Source organism: Sapajus apella, unplaced genomic scaffold (genome assembly GCF_009761245.1).
Source record: "Sapajus apella isolate SASKATOON/1434 unplaced genomic scaffold, GSC_monkey_1.0 scaffold58, whole genome shotgun sequence".
NCBI classification, from domain to species: domain Eukaryota; kingdom Metazoa; phylum Chordata; class Mammalia; order Primates; family Cebidae; genus Sapajus; species Sapajus apella.
Window position 1 is genome coordinate 2,133,068 of NW_022436998.1, and position 22,157 is coordinate 2,155,224.

Sequence of the window (22,157 nt, forward strand, 5' to 3'; positions counted from 1 at the left end):
TATCTTCTCAATTGCTTATCTACAATTCTGTTTTATCTGTAGCTCCTAGGGGATAGAGCTCATACTCTGTACAGATTCCATTGTTCCTATATATTTTTTTCACTGATTTCTATTTATCTTCTCTTGCCTTCATTATATTTTTTATTATTTTTTCTTTTTTTTAAGCCACCGTATTGGATTTGTTTGTTTGTTTTTAATTTTTTTTCTTTTGTAGGAACAGAGTCCTCCTGTGTTGCCCAGGGTGGTATTCAAACTCCTGGTTTTACGCATTCCTCCCACCCTGGCCTCCCAAAGTGCTGGGATCACAGGTGTGAGCCACTGTGCTGTGCCAATTATTTTAAATTACTAGAATTAAAGTAGATTATGTATGTCTTTAACCTCTTTCTTTCCCATTGATAAACTGGCACCCTTCTATTAAGCACCTGCTTTCCCACCTATTTCCAGCTGCTTTTTGGAGTTTTTTGCTTGCCTGTCTCTTGCTTCCTTCTTACCTCTACCACTTAAGAGAGGTTGTTATAATCAAATTTGACTTCTTAGCCTGTGGATAATTTACTGTTAAGTAAATGATTACCACAGGGAGCCAGTGAGGTCCTAGTAGTCTAAAATAGTGCATGTGTTCACAAAATTAACTCTCTAACAGAGATTATGCAATGAGATAATTTAACTGAATAATACTGTGTACATATAGCTTACCTTGGATACACTTATACAATTATGAATATACTTCTGATATAGTTTGGCTCTGTGTCCCCACCCAGATCTCATCTTGAATGTGTACTCTCAAAATTCCCACTTGTTATGGGAGGGACCTAGTAGGAGATAATTTGAATCAAGGGGACGGTTTCTCCATACTGTTCTCATGGTAGTGAATAAGTGTCATGAGAGCTGATGGTTTTATCAGGGGCTTCTGCTTTGCATCCTTCTCATTTTATTTTGCTGCTGCCATGTAAGAAGTACCTTTTGCTTCCCACCATGATTCTGAAGTTTCCTCGGCCATGTGGAACTGTAAGTCCAATTACAATTTTTTTTCTTCTCAGTCTTGGGTATGTCTTTATCAGCAGCATGAAAATGGACTAATACATCTTCTATGCAGAAATATATTATAAAATGTAACTTTTTAACATAAGGTCTTACTCATACGGGTCTATGGAGATGCTTCAGGAGATCCATGCCTTTTTAGAATCTATGTGTAAACTTCTGTGTCTATGATACGTTTTTTGGAGGAAGTCCATAAGTGTCAAATTTTCAAAAATCAAATTTTCAAAAGGATTTATTGATTTCCAAAAACAGGTAAATACCTGCTTTTATAAAGAGCAAATAGATGGATAGATATAGGAGAAGATGCATGACTTGATGAATAAGAGAAAAGACATATAGAAAATGATCATAACATAAGCAAGTATTTTATTGAAAATTTAAACATGGAATGATTGGCATTAAACTCCAAAATAAGTAATTTGGTATCTTATTTTAAAATGATTATTATCAGGTATTTTCATTTTATTAAACAGTTGTTATTTATTCCACAAATATTTATCAAGCTTCTATTATGTGTTAGGCACTGAGCGGGGCTTGTCTGTAAAGGAACTAGCTGGGAAGTAATTATGCAATCATTTCTGAACCTCTTTCGAAAAGTAAATCAGTGTTGGGTTTATCAGTATTTAACATTGTTTGATAGTCCCCTCACTTGAAGAAACTGATTTTTTTTCACTTCACTACTTATAGTGTATAAAAACGAATCTATATTTGTGAGGAAAAAGTGTTTGAAATGTCCAGCAGCAAGATTGATATCCGTGGTAGAATATATGCAGTTAAACATTCTTATGGTAAAATATAAAATATGTCCTTTGTTTAGTGGTCGTTGGGAAATAAAATTCCTGCAAAATTAAATTAGGAATTTAACTAGGAAGAATATATAAGGACCCTTTAAAAATAGATCAGTATATTTGGTATTTCAAGTATGGTTTATGACATCAGGCTCCTTTATAATATAAAATCACAACATTTAATCCATTCATACACAATGACAGATAATGGGGGTCATGTTTTTTGGGAGTCTTGAAAAGGCCTCTAACATGATGAGTTTAAAAAGTAATCCTCCTACATATCTATCTCAAACTTTGCTATGGTGCAGTCAGTGGTGGTCAGCAGACCATTGGTCTGGGGTGTTGAAGTTATGCTTTCTTATACTTGCTCTTATGCAGAGTTCATGTATTTGGCAGACCTTTAGTGGTAGATATCTGTACCCTCAAAACAATTTCTGGTGACTAAGGAGGGGAAGTTGTTTGAGCTGACTGATATTTTGGAGTTCAAAATTACATAGGGCTAACGGAATATAAAGTTTCTTACTTGGCTTTTAAAATGATAGTGATTCTGGAAGTGGAGTTTCAAAATTATCTTAAGCAATGGAAATAAGGGAGCATGCATCACTTAGCTAAGTTGATTACTTTAATAAACACTCATTTGAGTGTACGTATGACTTACTGTCATATCTTATTTATATCTGTTGTAACATTTACTCACAATAGTATTCATTCATATTACTGAGTGCCTACCATGTGCCAGGCACTACTGTAGGTGCCAAAATAGAGCTGTGAACAAAACAGACAAAATAGACAAAAATCTTTCCTCATGAACTTTACATTCTAATGTGAGAGAAGCAGTCTTACAATTCTAAGTACCTGACTTGTAAAAATCAAACAAATGGTGATTTATTTCTTGGCTGCTCAAAATTGATATAGGTTCATTACAAAAGATATAGGTTCATTGATCTTCGATTCATTATAATGTAGATAGCTTTTAACAAAAAAAAACTATGACAAACATATGGCATAACTATATTATTTCTGTTTCCTAATTTTATCTATGATTATAGCTAAGTAAAGGAAGAAATCTTAAATTTCTGTGATATCCAGACAGACATATACCATGCAGTGGAAGTAGTTGACTGCCCTTAGTTTCTCTTAACAGTTTAATATTTAGAATGCCTGGTAGGTAGTTCTATTAATCATTTTTAGAAAGCAGTCTTAGCTGAAGATTTTCCACACTGTTTTTGGTAAGGAAGTTCTTGCATAATCCAATCACATGCTTCTGAATGCATAATATTCATTAGCTGCTTTAACTTGCATTGGGATTATCCAGTTGGTATCTTGTGCTTTGATAATCCTTTTAATGAATAGTTCTGAACCATAAAAAATATTCTTAGTTACACATAAAATAATTGATTTCAAACTTTGAAGGAGGAGTGTAGGACAGAGGCATAGTTTTAATAAGCTGCCAAAAAATGGTTTGGTCTTCATCATTCTATTATCAAGAGTAAAAGTAGAGGAAAGAGATAAGCATTTCAGATGGAATAACATTGAATAAAAATGACATCATTACTTTGTTTTCTATACCATATTTACAACACTATACATTCTATATTGCATTTACCCTTTCATTAAGACATATTGAAAGATTTTAGTTCAGGGAGTGGCTTGAGGTATGAATCACAATTATAAATGTTATGGGTGAATTGTGTCTCCTCCACCCCCACCTATTTCATATGTTTAAGTCGTAATTCTCAGTACTTAAGAATGTGACTGTATTTGGAGATAAGGCCATTAATGAGGTAATTTAAGACTAAAATGAGGTCACGCACGTGGGCCCTAATCCAATCCTACTGGAGTCCTATAAGAAAAGGAGATTAGGACACAGTCACACAGAGGGATGACCATGTAAAGACACAGGGAGAAGATGGCCATCTGCAAACCAAGTTGAGAGGCCTCACAAGACACCAATCCTGCCAACTCCTTGATCTTGAACTTCCAGCCCCCAAGACTGTGAGAAAATACATTTTTATTGGTTAAGCACCCAGTCTGTGGTACTTTGTTATGGCAGCCTCAGCAAATAAACACAATTAATGTTTGAAAAAAATAATTTGTGACTAGTTTCAGGATTGCATATTTTTTAATTTAAAATAAATTGGCACCAAAAATGTACCCATTTTTGTCATATTTTGCACTTTTGTTGAACTTTATTTTGCCCTTGGGGTTTTCGGGCTAGCAATATATATTTTCCTCATAGTCAAAGGGTAGTTTTTCTGAAGATCCTCTTACTCTGTTACTTGATGATTTGCTGAAGTTCTTTTGAATATTTTCTGGTTTTCTTCAAAGGTACAATGATATTTGAAGTTTAGACCGGTTAGATTATATTACAACATTAAACATGTTTTGGACTTCTTATCATCACCACCTCCTGCATCTTCAGCAGCTAGTAAAATCAAGGAAAGCAATATTATTAGGAGTTAGTGGATATATAGTGTTTTCATTCTAACACTCCCATGGTAGTAGTGTCAACATTATAGACTGATTAGTAATTTTAACCTAGCAAGTACTATGGGTTTGACCATGTGAAAACCTGAATTCATATTTAGAGTTGGTCCACCTAAAAAGAAGAATCTGGGTTGGGCGCAGTGGCTCATGTCTATAATCCCAGCACTTTGGGAGGCCAAGGCAGGTGGATCCCTTGAGGTCAGGAGTGTGAGACCAGCCTGGCCAATATGATGAAACCCTGTTTCTACTAAAAATATAAAAATCAGCTGAGTATGGTGGTGTGCACCTGTAATCCTAGCTACTCAGGAGGCTGAGGTGACAGGATTGCTTGAATCAGGGTGGCAGAGGTTGCAATGAACTGAGATCATGCCATTGCACTCCAGCCTGGGCAACAGAGTGAATGAGACTCTGTCTCAGAAAAATAATAGAATCTGATAAATGGTTGGCCAATACCATCTTAGTTTTTTACTGAGACAATGCAATCGGGAAACCTGAGCTTGATGCACAAAACTCCATGCTGGGCAATACAAAATAATGATCTTAGTCCACAAAGAATTATCTGTGTAGTAGAAAACCCAGAAGTAAATTTTTATGCAAATAAAGTATAGATCCATATCCAACATACTGAATAGTAAAAGAAAATATCAGGAGTCACTTAAAGGACCTGATGATCTCTTCATAATAAAGTTGAGATAAAGGTTAAATCTGATAGTACTAAGAAATATCCTTATTTTTCACTTGCTCAGTAAAAATCATCTTTTTGAAATGCAAATCATACCTTAAATCTCTCGAATGACACATAAAAATTTTTACCTCAGCCTTCAAGGCAATACAGTATCTTGACAGCTGCCTGCACTACCAGCTTCATCTGTACTTTGCACTCTTTGATCTCTAGACTTCAGCTACATCAGCTTTTATTTTTCAATTGCACCAAGCTTATTCCTACTGCAAGCCTTTGTACATATTTTCTTACTTTTCCTCCCCGACTCCTCCTTTCTGTGGTTAGCATAAGCATTCTTCAGGAAAGCCTTCTCCATGCCCCATGTACACACTAGTGCTTTCTTTGAGATCATTAATTGTGCACTGGTTCACAATGTTTATTTAGTTCCCTACCAAATGCTAAATTGTTCAAGATAAAGGATCCCATCTTTCCCCAGGGCCTGCCTAACACAGGGCCTGCCTAACACAGGGCCTTGTACAGAGTAGACATTGATAAATACACAAGTGATCTAGTCCACAATACTTAGTCTGAATACTAAATACAGACACAGTACTTAGTCTGAATACTAAAAGAAAATGTCTAGAGGATAAGGTAAAAGTGAGGGTGTGCAATTGAAAAGTGAGGGTATTTCTTAGTACTATTAGATTTAACCTTTATCTCAACTTCATTATGAAGAGATGATCAGATCCTTTAAGTGACTCCTGACATTTTCTTTTAGTATTCAGACTGTTGTGTCTATATTTAGTCAAGGAGTCAGAAACTTCTGTTTTTATTCTGCTGAAGGACAGCCTTATCTTTATTAAGACAAATATTTTCTCCTACAAATTATTTAAAATTTTACTAAATGCAATAGAACTACCTAAAAGGAACATGTTTTCTTTCAGGACCTTTCCACGTAGAGATGATTTCTTTGTTAAACAATAACAGTTGCTTACAAAACCTTTAGAGTGATAAACTTTCAAGACAAAAATTAGCATTCCACTTTCAAGATGATGTTTGGGCCATCTGATGAACTAATAGTTAATTCTAAGCATTTTGAGAATCTGAAAACATTAAACCTGACAAAGTGACTTTAGGAACAGAAATTTCATGCCAGAAAAAAAAATGGCACAAAAATCTCATGCCAGAAAAATGTCTCCCAATGTGGAGACAGGCAATTTCAGCCTTACTCTACGTGTAGGACTTCCTTAAGTTGAAGATCTGTAAAACCATCTAATTACATAGAGAAGAATATTAAGCTCAGCGAGGTTAAGCAAGCTACCCAAAGTCTCACAGCTAATGCATAATGTTGGGATAAAAACTTTTTTCTCATCTAACCCTAATCCCACAGATTCTGTGGTTTTCATAGTATTCCTAACCACCCAGTGTTCTTCAGAGGAGCCACCTTCTAGAAGGAGGAAGCAAGCTAGCTCCAATCTCTACTTCAACTGGACTAGTCAATTCTATCCAGAGTTATACATAGGATGTTGTTTGTGGCGGGGCTGGCTGGATGGTGGTCGGGGGGTACTTGAAAACCACTAATCGACCTCTTAAAATTGTCAGTCTGCTCCAGTAAAGCAGGCTTCCTGTTTTAGTAACTCTTTATGCCTTTGTCACATGCCATTAAGCTCAGCCAAGCTTCTGGCTACATTACAGGGAGCAAAAAACAAAGCCAATCTAACCTTTTTCAGCTCCTTCTTCTTGCTTTTTTGCCTCCTCTTCAAGGACCTTCATCTTTGCATCATACTCATCAGCAAGGGATTTCCATTCTACTCTGTTATTCTGAAGACCGCTCAGCATAGGTGTGATTTCTTTGTGAAATCGTGAGAACTCCTGAAGAGAATTTTAGGTCAAAGACTATATAAATCATACAGTTAATTTTCAGGTTTTTAATAGGCAGAGAATGAGCTGTAAGGAATTGTTGCACCACTCGGAGCTGCTAGGATAAGCTTAACTCAGGGCCTATGAAGTTTGAGAAAGAGACAGGTGCTGTCTTTCCTGCCTGCCTAAAGAAGTGTTCAATTCTCTCACATCTGAGTTTCCTCCCTTTATGAGATTAGGGTAAAACCTCAAACTGCTTTGGAGAAACAGTGACACCTGTGATAGCTTTCCATATGGATGACTTTTAAATCTTGGTGACAGTTTGAATGAAAAATTTTCTTCCAAATGTTTATATATTTAATTCAGATAATTTGCTTCTTACCTTATATACAAAAGTACAAACAAAATCAATAAATCCAACTTGAAGTTTAGGTAGCTCATCTTTTTTATTTCTGTCCATCATAGGCTAAAAAGAGAAATAAATCCTTTAAGATAGGTTTCTAAGATGTAGTGAACAAAACAGATTGATTTGTCCTGATAACTTTTAATAAGTAATGCATTTTTATGTCAAGGTCTTACAATAGGTTGTTGCTGCAATACTGTTCTCTCCAGATCTCCTTGTTCCCAAAATTCATTTGCAACCATAAGTGCTACCTGCAAATGAGAAAGGCTTGGTTCACTAAATCCACTTATTAATAGAGAACTTGCATTTTATTAGTACATGTGACATTTAAGGATTGAGTTTACAGTCAGTGCTTGAGGTGCTATGAGACCATATGCTCTAAAGTTTTAAAAATTTACAGATTATATTGAAATGGGAAAGGGGAGCTTTTTCTTCCTGCTTCGGTGTTCTAGGCTTATTCTGGGACATCTATCTCCTATTTACTATTGCCACCACTTCTCACTAATGAAAAGGAGAAATAGAAGGATTAAATACTATACTTCAAGTTCTAACACTTCCCAGGTTTTCCTTTGTCCTGTCTGTTAGCATCTAACATACATCTGTGAATGCACATGTGACATATATAGATTAATATGTAGTTTTACCTAATTACAGTGTAAAGATATTCCAGCATTAATTTATAACCACTTTAAAAAAGAATATTTATCAAGTTCATTGAACACCTGCTAGCTGCCTTTACATTGGCATGAGCCAGGCTTGCCAAGAGGAATAAGGTGTGATCTTTTTCTTTAAAATGTTCACAGTCTAGTGAAGACAGTCATGTAAACAATGTGGTAAGTGCTATAACAATAATAGTGTACTTGCTATGGATCAGGGAGAAAGGAGTAAAGATAAGTTTCATGAAGGAAGGAGGTGGCATTTATGTTGTATTGTCAAGAATAAGAGTAGTTTTCCAGGAAAAGAAGAGGGGAAAAATATTTACAGAGATAAAATGGGACATAGAAAGTTTACGTGAATACAAGCTTAGAGTGTGAAGCAATGACATGGTAGAAGGTGATGGGAAATGATGCTGGGAGGGTGAGTTAAGGACAGGTAGTGACAGGCCACGTAAATTTTGCCAGGGAGCTTGAATTTGATTATCTAGGCCAGTGCTTTTTACTCTTGGAGCCTAGGGTTCCTCTGAGTGCTCTAGGGACCCAAGAATGTGGAGGCCAAGAGAGATGAAAGCTAAAGCAGCTTTGCTTTTTTCTTTCATGAAGCGATCTTTGGGCAAGTTTTGTTGAGGGAAAATAGACTTTACTTCTTTGGGGAACAAAAAGTTGGAAACTTCTGGCAATGGGGAGTATGAGGCTTTTAAGGAGTAGAATGGCTAAGTTGAGCTCTGTGTCTAAACATCCTGGCAGCAAATCAGAGGATGAGTTGTGGAGTTGATGTGAGGATCTATTAGGAAGCTGCCAGCATAGTTCTGGTGAAAGTCTGAACTGACAAACTAGCAAGGCTGATAGAAATGATTTTGAAAGAGGGAGATAAGCTCAAGAAAGACCCCAGGTTTCTAGCTTGGGTGACCACATTGATAAAGAACAGAGGAGGCAGAGCAGGCCTATCAAGGTGGAAGGAGAGGAAGTGTTTGGTTTTGGACTTGATGGCGACAGAGTTCAGGAAACCATGCCCCAAAATATTTTAAGGTGATGGAATATGAGAAAACTAAAGCAGCAGGAAGATCAGTCTCACCATCCGCCCACCTTCTCCCCTGAAGTAGGTCATAAAACCAGGTAAAGATTTCTGACCTTTCCTTGAAGCAGATCATAAGACCTTCATTCAAGTGGTACCCTCCTTATTCCTGGAGGTAAGGAGCCAAAGACACAAAGATGCCAAGAAGAATCTGAACAAACTGGGCTTGCTAAGCTGCCCCCACAGTTATTTCATACCCTCTTTGTCTAATTCTATTTCTCAATTCTATTTAGCATAAAAATATACAAGTTTAACTGTTTCTTAAGGTTTTTGTTTCCTTATGAAAGCTCCTGAATCACATGTAAAACAAATAGATGTGTATGCTTTTCTCTTGTTAATCTGTCTTTTGCTACAGGGGCCTCAGTCATGAATCTAGGATGAGTGAGAAATAGATATTTTTCCTCCCCTACAATGAGTTCCAGTTATTCTATCTTTATAAAAAGATACAATCCACTTTTACAGTTAACCCCATTTAATTCTGGCCTCTCTTCTGCTTGGGGTTTCTCTAGAAATTATTGGAGGAAAAAGAGAAGCTTCTTTGATCCAATTAGTAAGAAAGCAAGTGGTGGACCAGTGCCTCCCCAAGATGTGGGAAGAATTTCTGTGGAAGGCAACCTTAGACATCAGCTCATAGTCAGTGCCTTCTTGTAACTCACAGCTCATTGAAGAAGAGACTGTAGAAGCAAAAACACCCTTGATAGAGGGAAACACTAATGACTCATCCTAATCTTGTTCTGACTTCTCTTATTGATATAGTTTGGGTGTGTCCGCACACAAATATCATCTTGAATTGTGGTTCCCATAATTCCCAATTCATGGAAAGGACCCAGTGGGAGGTAATTGAATCATGGAAGCAAGTCTTTCCTGTGCTGTTCTAGTGATACTAAATAAGTCTCGCAAGATCTGATGGTTTTATAAATGGGAGTTCTCCTGCCCAAGCTGTCTCACTGCCACCATATAAGATATCCCTTTGCTCTTCCCTCATCTTCTGCCATGATTGTGGGGCCTCCCAGCCATATGCAACTGTGAGTCCATTAAATCTCTTTCCTTTATAAATTACCCAGTCTTGGGTATGTCTTTATTAGCAGCAGTATGAGAACAGGCTAATACACTCCTCCATTTAAAAACTCAGACATTTCTTGAATAATTTTATATAAATGGTTTACAGTGTTTCAATGTTAAAGAAGTCTTTCAAGAAAGCATTTTCCTTCCAAAGTTCCTTCTATTTGCCATATTCTAGGGCCTAATTAAATTGCGTACTCTCACTAATGTTTGTAATTTTTCAGAATTCTGAGGTTGCCAAAGATCTTTAGATGGACATTTACATGGGAACTAGACAGTAGCTGACAGTGTGACAGAAAAGAAAACTTAACTGGACTCACCTGACTTTGTACCTCCCAGGGTTTGGTGATAGCAGACAAGTCACATGCAGTCATCATCATTGCCCTTAGGAAGAAAACAAAAAGTTTTAAATAGAAATAAGTACAAAATATGTTATTTTTGCAAAAAACAAGAGAGAAATAAAATTTTGACTACCTACATGATAATCTCTTTTTTGGTTGGATCAACAGTTACATATTTGATGGCATCTTCTTCTGTTTGCATTTGTTCACAGGCATCAACAATTTTTTGAAACATGGTTCTCTTCCTAGAAAAGATACAGCTGTGAGCAACAAATTTAGCATATAAAAGCACAGAGAAAAAGTATCTTAAATACATGCTCTTCAGATTTCATGTTCCCACTTTGCATTGTGATATCCATATAGCAAAGTCTACAGGGCCAGAAGATAAGAGAGCAGAGAATGGTGGTATAACTTTGGCTCAGAAAGAGCTTAAGGCAGAAAAAAGCACAAACCATAAAGAGGAGAAAACGAACAGGTAACTTGAAATACATTAAAATGAAAAAATTATATATAAGGCTGGGTGCAGTGGCTCACATCTGTAATCCCAACACTTTGGGAGACCAAGGTGGGAGAACTGCTTGAAGCCAGGAGTTTTAAACCAACCTGGGCAACAAAACAAGGTCCTGTCTCTTTAAAAATGAAAGTAAATAAAAAATTACATATGAGAAAAGAGACCATACCTAAACATAAAGGCCACAAACTGTGATAAGATAACACATATAACCAACAAAAAATTGGAACCCAAAATACATGGATGCTCAGCTGGTCTCACTGCTAATCAAGAAACTACAGACTTGAACGATACTATCTCACATTCATTATATTAGCAAAATAAATGTTGAGTGTGCTGAGTTCAAGAGTACTTCAGATATGGGATACTTTTCTCTCTCTTTTTTTTTTTTTTTTTTTTTTTTGAGACAGATTCTTGCTGTACCCCTCAGGCTGGAGTGGAGTGGCCTGATCCTAGCTCACTGGAGCCTTGAACTTCTGGGCTAAAGTGATCCTCCTACTTCAGCCTCCTCAATAGCTGGGACTACAGGCATGTTCCACCATGCCTGGCTAATTTTTAAATTTTTTTGTAGAGACATAGTCTTGCTATGTTGCCCATGCTGGTCTCAAACTCCTGGCCTCAAGTGATCCTCTCACCTTGGCCTTCGAAAGTGCTGAGATTACAGGCGTGAGCCACCTCACTTGGCTGGAACTCTTGTACACTGTTGGTGGGAGTGCAAACTGGCACACCTTGTCAGGAGTACAGTTTTGTAATGTAGCATGAAATTGAAGACATGCAAATCCTACAGCATTCTCACTTTTACATTTCTTAGAGAAACTCATATATGTACAGGGACATCTTAGGTAGCATTGTAGACAATGATGAAAAATTAGATACAGTTTAAATGTTCACGAATAGAGGAATGGGTAAATTAATTATGAATATTCAATAGTAGAATACTCTGTTCAGTTAAAATGGATGCATTGGAGCTCCATTTATTATCAATGATAAATCTTTAAAATGCAATGTTGCATGAATAAAGTTAGTTCAGACAGGTATATATTTGTGGACGATTTAAAACACACAGCAATACCACATAAAAACATGGATGGAAATGATGAATACACATCAACGACAGATGGTGATATCTTTGTGGGAGAAGGGAAAGGATTTTTCATAGTGGAGTAGGGGTGGAAACCTTCAATTGCATCACTAATTTTTTTTCCTTATAAAGCAAAATCTGAGGCAAATGTGGCAAAATTTAGTGTTTGTTAAATCTAGACTATAGATATCTGGATATCCATTTTATTATTCTTAGTACTTGTCTTCATTGAACTATTTAATAATTAAATATTTAGACCCAGTGCAATGGCTCATGCCTGTAATCCCAGCACTTTGGGAGGCTGAGGTGGGTAGATCACTTGAGGTCAGGAGTTTGAGACCATCCTGGCCAACATGGTAAAACCCCGTCTCTACTAAAAATATAAAAATTAGCCAGATATGGTGGCGGGAGCCTGTAGTTTCAGCTACTCAGGAGGCTGAGACAGGAGAATTGCTTGAACCCGGGAGGCAGAGGTTGCAGTCATGCCACTGCACTCCAGTCCAGATGGCAGAGTAAGATTCCGTCTCGATAAATAAATAAGACCGAGTACGGTGGTTCACGCCTGTAATCCCAGCACTTTAGAAGGCCAAAGCGGATGGATCACAAAGTCAGGAGTTCGAGACCAGCCTGGCAAATATGGTGAAACCCTTTCTCTACTGAAAATACAAAAATTAGTTGGGTGTGATGGCAAGTGCCTGTAGTCCCAATTACTCAGGAAGCTGAGGCAGGAGAATCACTTGAACCTGGGAGCAGAGGTTCAGTGAGCCCAGATTGCACCACTGCACTCCAGCCTGGGTGACAGAGTGAGATTCCATCTCAAATAAACAAATTAATTAATTAAGAAGGATCAGAAAGGCATAATTTGACAATGCCCAAGTCACTGAATATTAGAATCCTGTAACTAGGTCATATTGTTCTAATCCATTTTCACCAAGCAACTTTATAAGTCACTTATGAGAAAATGTGCAGATACTGGGAGTATCTGATTTCCTTGGCAGTATTACTATTGTAAATAGGCTGGCTCTCTGCTATGTATGACTCAATTTTGTAAGTTTGAATAATGTGTGTCAGTGCCAGCAAAATTGTTCAGCTCCTAGACTTTGATAGAATCAAATTTCTGTGCCTGAAACATTAAAATACCAGATTCTGAACCATAGTGAATTCACCAGGACAAAAAGCCACCTTGTGTGGTCTCTTGGCTTTACTCTTTTGGCAAGGCACAAATTTGACTGCATATTCTTCAATTCAAACTTTTTCAGATAACAAACTGCTTAATATTAGGAGCTTATGTTTTTAAAATATGTTCGCAGATGTCTAGTAAATTTACTGGCATGCATCTGTCTTGAAGATACTCTACTTGGTAATCCAAAACAAAAGCGCGTGGTGTGTGTGTGTGTGTATGTGTGTGTGTGTATGTATGTATGTATGATGCATTTTAACATCAGTGCAACAGATAATTTATGGAAGGTAAAACCACACAGAGTATAGGGCATTCCACTGTGCAGTTATGTTTTATGTACTTACTTGAAATATAAAGCCAGGTCAGTTGCTATTATTGCGACCTCAAACAAATGAATAACTGTTTCAAACTGCCGCTTATTTAGGTTCTGGAAGATGTTTAAACTCTGTAAGATGAAAATTCACAATAAAATGCAATCATTAATTTGCCTCTGATTGAACACACAAACAAATGAAACTATGCCTAACAAAAACAAAATCTAGGTCTTTCAATACTTTTTTTGTCTGGTTGGTTTTTTTGTTTTCCTTCTCTTTTTTGGGGGCTCACTTTCAGTCTTTTTCTCATGGACTAAGTAAACCCCTCTTCTGTACTTTGAGTAAGATAATTTAATTTAAACTATAAAAATAGATACTGTTAGCTAATTCATGTAATCACTGTTTACATTTTTGGAGTAAATAGGTGTTTTCTTCCAGGACTGTTAAAATAAATAACAATAGATTTAAAACATGCTTGTATTAATTGAAGAGCGTTAATAAAGAATTTCTGGGAGAGGTCCAGTTGTCAGACATGTTACCTTACCTACCACATAATTTTAGAATGATCATAGAAACCACTGGTCTTTCAGAAATTGCAAATTACGCTGTAATTTGTATTGTAGGAAATAATACCATGTATATGTAGGAAAAATAATATATTTTATTAAAAAACATCTATCATGTATATATAGGAAAAAATAATGAAATCCTTCCATGTTATCCTTAAAATGTTTACATGTAATTCTATTTTACTAAGACTTAACTAGACCTTTCTTCTAAGAGTTTGTCATTACTTCTCTTCACATACAGATCAGCTTTCATTTCTTAGTGTTCTAGAAAATGAGAATATAGGCTGAGCATGGTGGCTCATGCTTGTAATCCCAGCACTTTGGGAGGTTGAGGTGGATAGACGGCTTAAGCTCAGGAGTTCGAGACCAGCCTGGGCAACATGGTGAGACTCCCATCTCTACTAAAAATACAAAAATAGCTGAGCGTGGTGGTGTATACCTGGGGTCCCACCTACTCAGGAGGCCAAGGTGGAAGGACTGCTTAACCCTGGGGAGTGGAGGTTGCAGTGAGCTGAGACTGTGCCACTGCACTCCAGCCTGGGTGATAAAGCAAGACCCTGTCTCAAAAAAAGGAAAAGAAAACAGGAAGAAAATGAGAATATAAAGCTGGGGTTGGTTTCTTAAAGCTCAGTTATTCCAAATAGACCATTTTAGTCACACAGGCCAAATGACAGATAATATAGTATTTTGCCAAATGAATTTGACAGTTCTAAAATGCAGAAAAATTCCACTGGACATAGTCTACCAATCTATATAAAGATAGAAGTAGCATAATGCCAAAAACAATACTGGCCTGAACACCAAGTAATAACAGTAAACACTGACTTAGTTCTTACTACCAGGTTCTAAGTGCTTTGTGAATATTCCCAATCTCTTCACAGCAGATTCCAGCACAGAGAGGTGAAGTAACTGCCAAAGGTTTAACAGCTAGAATGTGGCAGAAGTGGTATCTAAACCAATGCAGCATGGTTCCAGAGTCTGTGCTCCTAATCTCTGCACACTACATGACTTCTCAGCAGGGAACCCAGGTTCATTTCCTGGCTTCCCCATTTTGGCAGTAATATAATCCTAGAGACTTCACTTAACATCTGTGATCATTTGTTTTCTCAAATGGGTATAATTACAGCTGCCCTCCCTAACTGCCTAGCATTTAGTCTATGCGCAATTAATATCTGTGGAATGCTGAATCAAATGAAATGACAACTGGGAATGCATTTTAAAACTGCAAATTGCTGTTAAAATCTATTGTTGTATCTTTATTATTACGTAAAGTTTTAAGGCTAACTCCAGGTAAAAATAGAATTGCAAACCTAAGACCAAATATGGCTATCAGTCATTTCAGAAGATTGAAATATTAGAAAGCCATAATTGGACAAGAACTCAAGTTTTAGACACTATACTATGCCTTATATAAATCTTCACTTAAGTCATCTTTTTATAACTTTTTCCTAGGACAAGAAAAGTGGTGTTATACAAAGCATAGATAAGTAATACAAAGGAAAATTGTGATTTGCTTTATTAACATAATGAGTTCATCATAGCAACTATAGTTAAACTTATAAAATAGCTAGATTGAAGCAATGGCTGTTGCTCTAAATTACATTAAACAAAAAGAGAGATTATCTGGATCAAAATCAATTTTTTGTTTGTTTTGAGATGTAGTCTCACTCTGTCACCCAGGCTGGAGTACAGTGGCACGATCTCAGTTCACTACAATCTCTGCCTCCTGGATTCAAGCAATTCTCCTGCCTCAGCTTCCCCAGTAGCTGGGATTACAGATGCCCTCCACCATACCCAGCTAATTTTTGTATTTTTTAGTAGAGATGGGTTTTCACCATGTTAGCCAGGCCGGTCTTGAACTCCTGACCTCAAGGGATCCACCCACCTTGGCATCCCAAAGTACTGGGATTACAGGCGTGAGCTATCGCACCCAAACCCAAAATCAGTTTCTTACTTGGGACATTTCACAGAAACCCATTGGGCATATCAGTTCAGAATCTCTGAATCAAATCTTCTGGATAAAGGTTATTTTCAACCTGGTCTGGATTACCAGGTAGGGGGAAAGTAAGTGGGGCCATTTCGATCCCACTTAACCTGCCCCTGATTTTGGAACAGTTGTGGCATTCCTTTTGGACTTGGGGTGATCCAGTGGCATACTGACATCAGGGAGTCACTGCCTTTATTTGCTCACTGATGAACATAGCTATGTTCCCAAAGTAATGTTTATTATGTGGCTCAAATACATTACAAATTAATAATATTTAAAGCCAACCTTGATGGCTATACTAGGAAAAAAAAGTAGGGGAAGGGGAGATGTGTGAAAATGCCTTAATCTTTTAGATGAATTAATATTTATAGCACATGAAATCGTTTTAAAAAGCAAAACAGACTGCTGAATTCAAATAAATAATTCCTTGGGACAGAAGCTTCCTTGTCTCGACCAAGTGTCAGATTATACAGAGTATATAATCTACAACCAATCAAATAAATCAAATTTATTATGCACCAGTTGTTTTAGTGCACATTACTTAATTTGAAAAACTGGACACTTGTTGCTGTTTGATAAACTTGTGTGAAAAAAGCTATAAAGAAATATATAGAAATGTGACAATTACTGTTGTACTCTATCATACCTTTCTCCAGTCCAAAATAATAAAACATTTGTATTAAAGTTGACAGATTTGTATCAAAAGTTCTCTTTCTTTTCAAAATTAGTCAATACTGGATTTTAAAAAATTAATATAATGAAGAAAAAGGGTTGATAGTCACCATTTCAGTACCACTTCCTTTGTATATAACACTACATACCTGCATTTCATTCATGCCTTTTTCTCACCCATTTTCATTTTTATCTAAAAACATGCACAAGCCTCCTAATCGAAGAACTCTTTTAACTCTACATTACTTTATACTTTGTGTGTTCTCCCTTTCACACCTGAGGTTCTTGAAAGAAGAGCTTCTAATTGACTTGTTAAGTTATGGATACAGATTCATATAAAAGATCCTATTCTTGTTTTTGTATTAGTTGCTAGAAAGCACTTGGCCAAATTTGTGGCCTGTGTCTGATAAATGTTTTGGCCAAATTTGTGGCCCATGTCTGATAAATACAATAAGGTACATAAGTGTACCTTAAGCATTATGATACTTAACATTACTTAAAGGATATTATGAATATCACAAGGTGATATTATTTAAGGTACATTTATGTACAATAAGGTACATAATTGTATATATTTTGGGTATATATGGCCTTTACTATGCTTCATCTCATTTTTCTTATTTTTCCATTAGCCCTCATTTTCTTTTTCTTTAGTGTTTTGTGTATTCTTGGAAGCTCCATCAACTCCTCTTTGGAACAAAGTAGAACATACACACACACACACACACACACACACACAAGTTGGGTTTTTTATTTAGTAGGTCAGCATAGACTCAGTGATCCTTTAATTAGAACAAGAGGTCTCAAGATGTGCCCAGCACATGGGAGAACAAGGAAGTCCTTCCAAGACCTACTTTGACACCACAAAACAGCAGAAGAGGAGTTGATGGAGAAGTTATGCTGATGTATATTTGTATTGACTTCTGATATTAAATCTCCTAGACCAAAGAGATTGGCATAGGTAACAAGAAGTAAAGGAGGGAAGGCAGACAGCAATGACCAGATCCCAAATATAGAGCCAGGAGCTTCATAGGCTTTGCTCAATATGAACTTTACCAACTTCTGGAAAACAAAATCAAAGAGGTGTTAATATGGTCTGGCCCTGTGTCCCCACCCAAATCTCATCTCAAATTGAATCCCCAGGTGTCAAGGGAGGAACTTGGTAAGAGGTGATTGGATCATGGGGGGAGTTCTCCCATGCTGTTCTTGTGATAGGGAGTTCTCATAAGAGCTGATGGTTTTAAGTGTGCCACTTCCTTGCTCTTTTTCACACACTCTTGCCTGCCACCATGTAAATTGTGCCTTGCTTTCCCTTCCCTTTTGGCCATAATTGTAAGTTTCCTGAGGCCTCCCCCACCATGCAGAACTGTGAGTCAGTTAAACCTCTTTTCTTTACAAATTAGTCTTGGGCAGTATCTTTATAGCAGTGTGAAAATGGACTAATACAGGTGTGTTCCTTAGAATTGGTGAGAGAATGTTTGAGACAACAGATTGGAAGCTGAGGATTTCCCCAGCTCATTCCTGCCCTTTCTCCACAGTACTCAGTAGATAGCTGGCTCCATTCAGGGATGAGTAATTCTCAAAGGAGAACAAGTGCAAAACCTATGCATAAAATGATCGTGAGAACACAAAATAATCCATAGAGCCAGTCCAATTCCAACCAAAATACCAACAAGTTTGTGTGTATATAATATAAATTTTATAATTGATTTGTCCATTTACAAATCAATTTTGTAAATGGACAAGTCAATTATAAAATTTATATTAAAATGCAAATCCAAAAGTATTGGACGCATTTAAATGTTGAATTAAAATAAACAATAGTGGAAATTATAGAGCAAAATATAATTTTATAAATATTGATGGGGTAAAAAATGTACTAATGATAATTCCATATAAAACAGATGTGAGAAAAAGTATACCAATTGCTTTATATTTCACAGAAGGGAGACAGTAGATACTGTAAAGTTAACACACATAGCTTAAAAATGCCAAACATCTAAATGCTCAGCTACAGCCTTTCATAATTTTTCATAGTCATTTTGTTATTCATTTTAGAGAGCTCTTTAAGAGCTAACATTTCTTGTGATAAAGACACCATTATATGAAGTTGTGCAATTCCTTCTATTTCAAAAACGTTTCTTCTGTTAAATTCAAATAAAGTTAAATGTAATATCTTTTATTTAAGATAAAGGGAAATTACGTAGCAATGAAAAAGAATGAATTAGCTTGACATGGTGGAATTACAGGTGAATCACACCTGTAATTCCAGTGCTTTGGAAGTCCAAGAAGAGAGGATTGCTTCCATTCAGGAGTTCAATACCACAGCCTAGGCAACATAGCAAGAAAGCATTTCTACAAAAAATACAAAAAATTAGCCAGGTATAGAGGCTCATGCCTCTACTTGGGAGGCAAAGGTAGGAGGATTGCTTGAGCCCGGGAGGTTGGGGCTGCAGAGAGCTATGTTTGTGCCACTGCACTCTGGTCTAGACAACAGAGCAAGACCCTATCTGAAAAAAAATGAATGAATCATGGATATACACAACATGGAGTAATCTAAAAATCATTATTCCACATGAAAGAAGCCAGCACAAAAGAGTATGATTGATTGCATGAATATTCTGTTATTGTGTTAATTGTATTATTGCACTTATATAAAATCTAAAAACTGCAGACTAATCCATAGCAACTGAAAACATTTCAATGGTTGCCACCTAGGGCTGGGAGTGAAGAGTGAGATGTGATGTGAAGGGGCATGATACGAGCAGTTGCTTGGGTGATAGAAATGTTCTGCATTTTGATTGTGGTGCTGGTTTCCACAGAGCAATAGTCAAAACTCATGGAATTGGGCACTCTAAAGAGGATGTAGTTTAGGCCAGGCGCTGTGGTTGACGGCTGTAATTCTAGCACTTTGGGAGGCCAAGGCAAGTGATCACGAGGTCAGGAGTTCAAGACCAGCCTGACCAACATGGTGAAACCCCGTCTCTACTAAAATACAAAAATTAGCCAGGCATGGTGGTGCACACCTGTAATCCCAGCTACTCAGGAGACTGAGGCAGGAGAATCACTTGAACTCAGGAGGTAGAGGTTACAGTGAGCTGAGATGATGCCACTGCATGCCAGCCTGGGTGACAGAATGAGACTCTGCCTCAAAAAAAAAAATTCAAAAAAAAAATAAAAATTAGCCAGGTGTGATAGTGCATGCCTGTAATTCCAGCTACTTGGGAAGCTGAGGCACAAGAATCACTTGAACTCAGGACATGGAGTGTGCAGTGAGTCGAGATCATGCAACAGAGTGACTCTATCTCAAAAAAAAAAAAAAAAAGATGCAGTTTATTGTACATATACTTCAATGAAGTTAATTAAAAACCAGTTCTGACTTAAAAAAATAGCTTGAATAGTGGGATCACATTTTTCAAAAGTTCCTTCTCTCCATGCTGCCTGTACATATCCACAGGGTGACTGCAGTGAGGTTCACTAGACATTAATGAAATATTGATTTCTGGATGGTAGGATTTGAAGCAATTTAAAAAATATTTGTCTTTGACGTTTTTCCTATTGTTTGGACTTTTATAGTGAGCATATGTAATGTTTATAACTATTAATGAATATTGAAGACATGTAAGTATGTAATATTCCATTTTATGGGGGCATTGTGTTGAAGACATTATGTGGAGACACGTGCACCAGATGAGAAAGGAGACCTACTTCCCAGCCCTAGCCATGGGCGCTGACTTGCTCAGCTGCTTTCATTTGCTCACGGAAAGAGTCTATTTTATTTTCCCTACTAAAAAGGCAATAGAAATGTGAATTCTGCATAACACTCCCCAGACAGGTAGAAATGCCTTTAATTCATTCTGATCAGGGCTCTCGAGGTAGCTGAGGCCAGGGAAAGTACAGGCCATTCTAATCCTCAGTGTGGTGCCTGTGACACCCGCAAGAGAATATTGCCAACATGTTTTTGCCTTCCTAGTGGCGGTACACAAGGTATTTGATTTCTCTTTCACTATTTCTATGTGTAAAATGGGGACAGGCTGATGGGGTTGGTATGAAAAAGCATAAATCAAATTATATGCTTTGGAAATAGATGTTTGAATAATAACAGGATTTTGTTATTTATGCTGAGCAATATTTTGTCATTTCTACAGTATATTCTAGTATTTAAATTTCTACTGGTGCAAATTTTGCTAACAAGGTTTCCACCCATTCATTTGGGTTAAAGCGTTGATTTCTGTCTGCTTTAGAGCACAGGCAGTTCTATTCCTCAAAGCAGTAAATTCACCTCTGCTAAGAGAGAAGGACACTGCAATTCAAAGCCTTCTAATACTCCAAACAAAATGTCTGAGTAATGCCCACAGATGCTGAAATTACTGGATAAATCCCAAATATTTCTCTTATTAAAAAAAAAATAAAAATTTTAAGGTGTATATCTTCTTCAGAGAATGAAAAAATACAAGAACCACATTGTCTCCCCAAAATGTAAAAGGAATATCTGATAGATAACAATCTTTGTGTGTGTGTCCCATTTGAATGCTCATAAACAGGCTCTGTGTGACCACGTTGCCTAGCAACTCTATTGACAAGGCTTTAAAAGTCTGCAATTAGCAGGTTGATTGGTATTACAGAGAGGTCCTTGAAAAGATGGTACAGATTACTGAGATGCAATATTCCTTTTTAGAAAGAATAATAAGTCTTTATATAGCCATCAAATCCAGTTCAGACTGCAAAGTAAATAACATTAAAAAATTCAGATGGAAAAGTATAACTCTATTATAAACTGCTAAACCCCAGAAGGAAAAACGTTTAAGATACTAGGAGCCTTCCAGTGTGAAGCATTTAGATATTTGGCTGCTGTTTATAAACTGTATTTTGTTTTAGTAGGTAACTGTATGATTATATGAGACATTACATTTGACACTACCTCACTGTGATATCATATAAACAGTGGGATGTACAGAAAATTCTTACTCAGAAACCGAAGTGTCCCAACCAGCAAAACAAAGACTTATAACAAATTAGGTAATAACAATTTACTCTTACCTTTCTGAATTACTTTCACTTCTGCTCCTTCTTTTAATCCTCATAGAACAGATGTTACCTATGCTATGAATTCTACTGCAAGGAGAGATTCTGTCTGCATATCAGAATTAAAAGGGCTCTGGTTCAAAATACAGATTCCCAGGCCCAAACTCCAGTCAGTCTGGTTAGTAATGGGAGAATGGGACCCGGGATCTGTGCTTTAATAGCCTGCCTGCCCCTGCCCTGTTAAATTAATGAGTCCAAAAGAGTTGGTCCAGGTACCCATGTCTGAGAACCACCGTCTGGACTCACATGAGGTTAGTGCTTCACCCAGAGCATTGCAGAATTAGAAATGGCACAGCAGGTTTGGGATGGCAATGGTGTCGGGTGCTGTGTCAATCCCAGATTGTTAAAACAACACAAGCAGTTTTCTTCTTTTTCCATTTTTCTGTC

The 22,157-nt window shown here is 37.0% G+C and overlaps 1 protein-coding gene across 3 annotated transcripts in view; it reads right to left on the reverse strand.

Moving 5' to 3' along the window:
- Positions 1-1,384: 1,384 nt before the first annotated feature.
- The window catches only part of PDE6C (phosphodiesterase 6C), a 62,141-nt gene continuing 41,368 nt past the window's right edge, over positions 1,385-22,157 (reverse strand). For 2 of the 3 annotated variants that reach the window (XM_032245493.1, XM_032245494.1), the window contains exons 16-22: positions 13,488-13,588; positions 10,509-10,616; positions 10,351-10,414; positions 7,414-7,488; positions 7,217-7,300; positions 6,696-6,846; positions 1,385-4,251 (exon numbers count right to left, since the gene is read on the reverse strand). In XM_032245493.1, coding sequence (XP_032101384.1) covers positions 4,193-4,251; positions 6,696-6,846; positions 7,217-7,300; positions 7,414-7,488; positions 10,351-10,414; positions 10,509-10,616; positions 13,488-13,588 — 642 coding nt within the window. In that variant the 3' untranslated portion in view covers positions 1,385-4,192. The remainder of the gene's footprint in view (positions 4,252-6,695; positions 6,847-7,216; positions 7,301-7,413; positions 7,489-10,350; positions 10,415-10,508; positions 10,617-13,487; positions 13,589-22,157) is intronic. The other variant, XR_004258969.1, reaches the window with a different exon arrangement.